At 48.0% G+C, this 8,510-nt stretch overlaps 1 protein-coding gene across 2 annotated transcripts; it reads left to right on the top strand.

Annotated features, from left to right (window-relative positions):
- The first annotated feature begins 141 nt into the window (after positions 1–141).
- Positions 142–6,653, top strand: LOC116797027 (torsin-1B-like). 2 transcript variants are annotated; one of them, XM_032708141.1, is made up of 5 exons: positions 142–375; positions 2,234–2,499; positions 3,733–3,908; positions 4,216–4,343; positions 4,501–6,653. In XM_032708141.1, the coding sequence occupies exons 1-5, from the start codon at positions 189–191 to the stop codon at positions 4,776–4,778; spliced, it is 1,035 nt and encodes a 344-aa protein (XP_032564032.1). In that variant the 5' UTR covers positions 142–188; the 3' UTR covers positions 4,779–6,653. The 2 variants fall into 2 exon arrangements, with proteins under 2 accessions (XP_032564032.1, XP_032564033.1); XM_032708142.1 differs by lacking the exon at positions 142–375 and adding an exon at positions 1,930–2,133.
- The last annotated feature ends 1,857 nt before the right edge of the window (positions 6,654–8,510 follow it).

Here is an 8,510-nt window from a genome sequence, read left to right as displayed (position 1 = left end):
GTTCACAACACTTTCGGTTCTGCAGGAGCAGTGCGATAAGTCTGCTAACTCATTAACACCTCCAGCTTACAGGAGACTTGGCTCCCAAACTCCTGAACAGCCCCGGGCTCCACGCTCCAGGAAGTTTTTCTGCAGTTTCTGTTTTGCTTTCTTTTCCTGCTGAGCCGGGCTGGCGCTCACTTCCCACCATGAAGCTTCTGAACGCTGCTCTGATCTTTATACTCGTGCCCACTCTGACGCCGGCTTTTGACCCTCTCAGCGTTTCGGTCGTTGTGGGGGGCGCTGCGGTGGCTTGGCACCTCCTCTCCTCTGACTCCTGGCTCAAGTGCCGTTTCCAGGAGTGCTGCAATAGGAACAACACTCTGAACTACACAGGTAAGGCAGCGGCAAGGGCTCCCTGAGCCAAGTGGTTCCTTCCTAGGGTGGCGAGAGCTTCCTTTGAGGGGGTTGTGCAGAGACAAGAATTACCACCCACAGTGTCTCTAGAAAGCGGGGGCTGTACTAACCTAATATATCTTATTCCACAAGTGGTCATGTACCCTGCTTCTCACAGCATTTTCCTTGCTGGTGTTTTGGTTTATGTTGGCATAGACTGAGCTGGTTTTGTCTGGGATAGAGTTAATTTCCTTCCTAGTAGCTGTACAGTGTTTTGTTTTGGATTGAGTATGGGAATTATATTGATAGCACAGTGAGGGTTTTAGTTGTTGCTGAGTGGTGTTTATGCCAAGTCAAGGACGTGGCAGCTCTTCGTGCTGCCCTGCCAGCGAGGAGGATGGAAGGGCACAAGAAGCTGGGAAGGAACACAGCCAGGACAGCTGACCCAAACTGGACCAAGGGATATTCCAGACCACAGAATCACAGATGCATTTAGGTTGGAAAAACCCTTTTAAGTTCACTGAGTCGACTTCTCCATCAGCCTGCTGATGCCACCAGCAGGGCAGTGAATGCCATTGATGGACCTCATCCAGTGTATAAACATCTAAAGGGGGGTGCTGAGAGATGGAGCCAGACTCTGCTCTGTGGTGCCAGCGAGAGGCAATGGGCAGAAACCGATGCCTGGGAGGCTCCACCTGAACATGAGGAAATTTCTTCACTGTGCAGTGACTGTGCACAGGAACAGGCTGACCAGAGAGGGTGTGGAGTCTCCCTCACCGGAGATATCCCAGACCCATCTGGGTGCAATCCAGTGCCTTGTGCTCTGGGATGACCCTGCTCTTATTAATTAATATTCTGTCTTGTACTGGACAGCCTTAGGCTTGAGAGTTTACAGAGATCAAATACCAAAGAACATCTCTTTTTAAGAAAGTTTCTATGTATTCCACCTTTTGCAACAAGATGACCCGCTGTGGTCCCTTCCAGCCTGACTGATTTTGCGATTCCGGGGATTCTGGGATTTGGGGAATTTGGGATTCTCGAATTCCGGGATTCTGATTAGGCTTGAACATATACAAAGATCAAGCACCAAACAACATCCTTTTAAAAGAAAATTTTTTACATATTCCACATTCTGCCACAAGATGACCCAGTATGGTTGTCCTTCCAGCCTGACTGATTCCAGGATTCTTGGATTCTGGGAACTTGAGATTCAGGCCTTCTGGAATTCCAGGATTCTGATTCAGCTCGAAATCATACAAAGATCAAACGCTAAAGAACGTAATTCCTTATGAAAATTTTTACATATGCCACATTTTGCAACGAGATGACCCGGTGTGGTCCTTTTCCGGCCTGACTGATTCTGGGACTGAAAGGGTGCTTAAAGATCATCTAGTTCCACCCTCTGCCACGGGCAGGGACACCTTCCATCAGAAGGGATTCCGGGATTCTGGGATGTTGGAGTCCCGGGACTCTGTGAGGGCGGCCCTGCCCGTCTCAAAGATGGCGGCGGCGGCGCCGCGCGGGGCGGGGCGGGCGCGCAGGCGCAATGGGCGGCGGGCCGCGCGCGCGGGGCCGCCATGGCGCCGTCGGTGCCGCTGCTGTGGGTGCTGCTGCCGGGGCTGGCGGCGCTGGAGCCGCTCAGCGTGGGCCTGGCCATCGGCGTGGCCTCCGCCCTCACCGGGTACCTGTCGCACCCCAGGTTCTACTGCAGCTACGTGGAGTGCTGCCCCCGCGACGGGCAGCGCCTCAACGCCACCGGTACGGAGGGGGCTGGGGGGGTGCCCCGCGCTCGGCCGGTCACCGCTCCCGGTGCGTGTGCGGTGACCGGCGGTGCTGAGCTGTCCCTCTCCCCCCGCAGCGCTGAAGGCGCAGCTGGACAGCAGGCTCTTCGGGCAGCACCTGGCCAAGGACGTGGTGCTGAAGGCGGTGCTGGGCTTCAGCAACAACCCGAGCCCCAAGAAGCCGCTGATGCTGTCGCTGCACGGCTGGGCCGGCACCGGCAAGAACTTCCTCAGCCAGATCCTGGCGGAGCACGTCCACCCCGCGGGACTGCGCAGCAAGTTCGTCCATCTCTTCCTGGCCACCCTGCACTTCCCCCACCACGACCAGGTCAAGCTCTACAAGGTGAGGAGGGGCCCTGGTAGAGGGGGTTGTCCTGCACGTCCCCCCCAGCCCAGATCCCTGGCAGCTGGGGGGGTGCAGCTGGGTGTTCCAAAGCTGGCGCTTAGGAGAGACGGAGGGGCAAGCTCATGCAGAAAGTAAGAGGAAAAGGCACCAAAAAGCCGGAGAATCGAAAGTGAGATCATTTCGTAGCGCTGTCTTCTCACCGATGCCATCTGCTGATTCCTGTGCTCGCTGCTAGGAGAGTCCCAACATCTCAACTGAATATCCTGGTTGAGATGGAAGGAACCTTCTCTCTAGCCCCTGCAGGGCCATATTTTGCACTTATGGCTAAAGCAGCGTTGATAATGCAGCAGTGCTTTGGCTGTAACATAAATGTGCTTGCACAGCCTCAAAGATGCTGGTTTTCCACTCATATCAAGCAGCCTGGGGTGGACAAGAGACTGGGAGGGGACACAGCCTGGACAGCTAACCCCAGCTGGCCAAAGGGATGTTCCATACCATATCCTGTCATGCTCAGCAATAAAAACTGGGGTAGAAGAAAGAAAAAATGGGATGTCATTGGCTTCCAAGGGGGTTGTTGCTCTAACTCTGGCTGGGCATTGGTCTGCATGTGTCAGGAGGGTGAGTGATTCCCTTTGCTTGTTTTTTTCCTCTTTCCATCACCTATCAAACTGTCTTTATCCTGACCCAGTGGTTTTCTCACTTTAATTCTTTGTTCTCTCTCTCCCATCCTGCTGGGGTGCCTGCCTGGGGCAACCCCACCACACACTGTGCAGTGAGAAAGTGCAGCCTGCATCAGAGGTTTTCCAAGGGACTTCATTCCTTGTCATTGGAGAATTCTTATCTTCATGTTTTAGTGTTTGAAGGAACCCAGAACTGATGTCCTGATAGATGTTGTTTCCGTAGGAAAAACGAAACTGACTTTTTTAAAACAAACAGAAAGATTTCTCTAATACTTCCCATCTCAGCCCTGTTTTCATGTCTTAGCCCTACACAAAGCAGAAGAAATTAGGAAGTCTTTTTCCTCTGTCAGCAAGAAAAGAGTTCACATTTAAATTCAGTGTCACACGTCAGAGGGATCAGTCACAGAGATTATGGTCCTTTCTTTGGGAAAAAGTACAACCAGTGAGTGTGGGATGCTTACATTTGACAGGGTGTCCCCAGAACCTGTCACATGCAAGAATCTTGTCAGAAAAAACTCGTTTTTCAGTGATTTTCAACCTCTTGTTCCAGGAACAGCTGCAGAACTGGATTCGGGGCAATGTCAGTGCCTGCCCCTCCTCTGTCTTCATTTTTGATGAGATGGACAAAATGCATCCAGGTGTCATTGATGCCATCAAGCCATTCCTGGACTATTATGAGGAGGTGGATGGGGTGTCCTACAGAAAAGCCATCTTCATCTTCCTCAGGTCTGTGGCACCTGTTTCTGTCATTTTGAGATACTGAGATAAGTGTTTGTTTATGATGGTAATGACATTCCCAAGGGAACTCATTCAAAGCACAGCAAAGGAACCACTCTAAAGACCTTCTGTGCAAAGACAGGCACTGATGTCTGTTTAAAGAACTGGAGACTTGCCCTAAATTTTGGAGTATAGGATTCTGTTTTGGTGATTTGCTTGATATCAAGATTAGCAATACAAGTAACTGGCTGCAAAAGAAATTCAGGTTCAGCTGTGTCTGTGTTTCAGCACTGTAACATTTTTCTTTTATGACCAGCAATGCAGGTGGTGACTTAATTAATAAAGCAGCTCTTGACTTCTGGACAAGTGGAAAGCGCAGGGAGGATATTCAGCTGAAAGACCTGGAGCCCTTGCTGTCTGTAGGAGTCTTCAACAACAAGAATAGTAAGTCACTTTGCCCTGAAAAACGGGCAATTCATTCCTCACTGGCTGAGACAAAAGTGCTTTATGAATTCAGCCAGGCCTGGGGATCCTGCTGTAGGCGGGATCGAGTTTAGAGAAACTCCTTCCTGTGATTATTTTTGTTTCCCAACTCTTCCAGGTGGACTGTGGCACAGCAGCATCATCGACAGGAACCTCGTCGACTACTTTGTGCCCTTCCTGCCCCTGGAGCACAGGCACGTGAAGATGTGTGTCCGGGCTGAGATGGCCGCCCGTGGCTACGCCGTGGATGAGGACATTGTTCAGGCAGTGGCTGATGAGATGACATACTTCCCCAAGGAGCAGAAAATCTACTCTGATAAAGGCTGCAAGACTGTACAGGCCAAGCTGGATATTCATGAAGACCTTGTGATGGGAGATATGAGAGGCAGGGGTTGATTTCCCCTCCCTTCAAGTTTCCAAAAGCCCTTTCAGAGCTTTTGGAAATCTGTGGATTTGCACTTCCGCTTTTTTACTGTTGCAGGGAGTATGGTGAAAATACCAGAGTGAGCTCTGTGGGCTTTGTAGCTTTTTTGTGTGTTTTTGGTTTTGTTTTTTTTTTTTTTTTTAACTTAACATAGAATCATAGAATTGTTTGGGTTGAAAGGGTCCTTAAAGATTATTTTGTTCCACTCTCTGCTATGGGCAGGGACACCTTCCACTAGATCAGGTCACTCGAAGCCCCATCCAACCTGGCCTTGAACCACTGTTCATCTCTGAACAATCCAAATATTACCCCTTTAGTTTTCTTTTAATCTGTAGAGAATTTCTGAGTGTGACACACACACAGCACTGGATAGAGTCTCTCCTGCTTTATTCTTCCAAGTGCTGGGATTATTAAGTATTTAATTCCTTTTTCCACAAAAACTAGACTAGAGCAAAGGAGAACAGAGAAATTCTTCCAGGCAGTCATATTCCCTTCCATGTACACAGTCCTGTTCATGTTCACAGTGAAATGGAGGGATGTGTGATGTGTTCAGGACTATGATCATGTCTGCAAGGGTGAACTCCTTGATGCACTAAGAAGATGATATGGTGGAAGTCTTCCTGTCTTTCCAGTAGATTGATGCTGTTGTGGCTTCTACAAACAAGCATTTCAGGGATAGAAGGGCGCAAATACAGGTAAAAGCTGAGCTGTGGCATTATCCCAAATATCCTGCTACAGAAATAATGAGTCATAATGAACTCCAGCAAATCTGTTATTAAATAATAGAGAGTGTGGGGAAGGGAAGTAACTGCCCCATGTTTCTTTGGGGAGGAAAGAAATTATAGAGAACTTTATATTCTTTAAGGGATCTAAGTGAATTTGTGACTCCAGGTCTTCCTAAGCAGAGGGACCCATCTGAGGGATCTGTTACAACAGACTGGGCCAGTCTCCTGTTCTTAATCAGAAAAATCTCTCATGAGGATTTGACTGTTACAGCTTGCCAGGTTAATCTGCACATTGGCTCCTGGGCTGAATCTGTAACATCTTTAGTAGTCCCTCTGAGCTGCACCCACTGGTTGAGGTGTAGATAATGCTACTCTCACCTTACTTGGAAGACAGTTTGATGGAAGAAATTTATTTTTCATAGTGTATTTTTATGCTGAAGTCTAAGCAACAGTCCCCTACCTCACTAGTTAAGTATGTTTTATAGTAGCTTTTGACATTAAAGAATGCCTATGTGAAAGGGTGAGTGATGAGTTAAGAAGCTGGGAAAGGTCAATTAACCTTCACCCACTGGGAAGGCTGGGTTTAAAACTCTGTTGCGAGCTTTAACTCCATCACCCATCATTTATGGATCAAAGAGTGTAGTGCAAGACAGAAGTGCCTTTCACTTGGTTGATTGTACTGTGGATTTTAAATTGGTACAAGGGATTGGGCTATTTTTGTGCTGCAGCATCTACTCCCTCACTTGTACTTTAAACTTCCTTTAAGAGGTGGTGCAAAATTACAGGTCTCATTGCAATTGTGTTAATTCAAATCACAGCAGAGAGCTTAGCATTTATGCTAAGCCCTAAATGAAAAGTGTCAATTGCCTTTTACAAGCCCACGTGGAGGTTGTGGAATGCTGGCAAACTGTTCCCACTGATGCAATCTCCAGAGCCAAACTAGCGGGCCATTAACCTTGGGACATTGGACTGTCACTTTCCAGTGTGATGTTTTGCCTGTTAACTGACTTACTCCTAGTTGTATGTGCTGCATCCAGTTTCACTTACTCCATAAAATACTTGTGCCATGTCAAAACACTAACTTACTGTACCGCAGTTGGAATAAATCTTACGTTACTTTTCTCTCTTGGTTTAATGATTTTCAGCTATAGGAAAGTACTTGTTTATGCAGTTTGCTACCAGCTGTGCTGCACGTAGCTGTTAGGCTTCCTTTATTCTTAAAAAGGGGTTTATGACAGTGGATAAGCAGATTAAATAGCCTGTTGGTATTCAAACATGTTGACTCATCCAACAGCACAGTAAGGAATTCAGCTGTTAAATACAGCTCGGTAGAAACAAACACCTATGAAAAAGCCTAAAGGTCTCTGCCTGCTCTGCTTGCTGGCTATTAACAGATCTCTCACTGCCAGGCACTGCAGGACAAACATACCTCAAAAGTAGCTTGTTTAACTATTCCTCCTCTGGCTGTGTCTGCAAAGCTGTCATTCAGTGTGGCTCTTTCCCTCTCCTTGAGCTGGCAAAGGCATGATGGGACTACAGGCTTCCATCCTGTCTTCATGGGCCAGAGCATCTGCAGCCTCTGGAGCACTGAAAAGAAGCCAGTGTGTAAGTGACACCTCAGTTCAAGCAAGGTAGAGCTGCTGGCAGACACTCACACCTCACAAGAGTCAGTGGTTCGTGCTGCTGTGAACCACCTGTTGTGCTCCAGGGATGCACAAGGAAGTGTTACAGGGGCTGCATGGGAAGCATAAGCTGCCTGTTCAGCAGGACTTAGCCCTGTGCTGCACACGCGACAGCTCCGCTGTTTGACCGCAGGCTCCAGGGCCAGGCTGCCTGTCTGCAGGAGAGCAGAACTCACTGCATCCCTGTGCTCTAACCAGGGCCTCGAATGCCATGAGCACAGCATGAGACCGTGGAAGGTTCCCTGCAGAAGGCTGAACTAAAGCAGCAGCTGTTTGTGCTGGACTCTGGTAAGAACAGAACTCGGTCTCGGTGACTGCTGAGCTCCTCTCACCTGGCCAACAGATACCTGGGCATCACATCTTTCCCCCTGCTGGATGTTTTTCTTTAAGTTGCCTGATCCAGTTTCAAGTGGCCTATTAAACAATAATAGCCAAAGTTACCCAGTCACAGCAAGAAAAACAGAGTGAAGACCTTAGCTCTGAAACCATACAGTCCACAGGGGAGGAATAACAATAGGATCAGAAGGATCAAATATGGGAGTGACTTCAGGCACAGCTATTTGTTTTACCCAGATGGAGATGCTCCTGGCCAGGTCTGCAGAATAGAAGAGAGATTAAACAGAGGCAGCCTCCACCCTTTGAACATCATTCCTACACCTCCAGAGGAAGCTTCCATCTACCCAGAGCCATTTAGGGCTGTGATATAATGAAATACTGGCTACCAATCTATGTCAAATGCTCATACTGATGCTGCAAAGGCACACAAAGAAGTAAGAGTACTTAATGCTGGAAGAGCCACAATACTGCTTGGTTGTACTGTTTCTTTTGAGGACAGGGTACCAGACAAGTTCATCATTATTAAATCTCCTTTTTTCCATTAGTCAGTTTTTGCTGTAATAAGGAAGTCAAAGAAACAGATAATGCTTGAGTTCAAACACTCATTTGCTGACAAATACTAGGACTGATAATTTAAATATCATACCCCTTCAGAGAAGAACTGGAACAGCAGGAGTCTTACTGGCCCTTTTTTTTAACCCCTTGCAGAGAAAAGCTTCAAGATGCTGCCACTGAAAACCCAGGTGGCTACAGTTAGAGCCTGCAGGTTGTTCAGGCAGTGGCACCACAGTGGGAAGAGATCAGCAGGGTTTTAACTGGTCTCCAAGTCCATCCTTACAATACTATTAAGCACACACACACCTAGGAAGTCTGCCTCTAAAAAAAGACACAAGTGTTATTAGCACTGATGGTCCAGAAGTGCAGTTTCCACTCCAAGCTTCATTTGTTTCTCTGTCACCGG

Source organism: Chiroxiphia lanceolata, chromosome 21 (genome assembly GCF_009829145.1).
Source record: "Chiroxiphia lanceolata isolate bChiLan1 chromosome 21, bChiLan1.pri, whole genome shotgun sequence".
Lineage (NCBI taxonomy): Eukaryota > Metazoa > Chordata > Aves > Passeriformes > Pipridae > Chiroxiphia > Chiroxiphia lanceolata.
The sequence above is the reverse complement of the archived record's forward strand: the minus strand, read 5'-3'. Positions and strand labels throughout refer to the sequence as shown.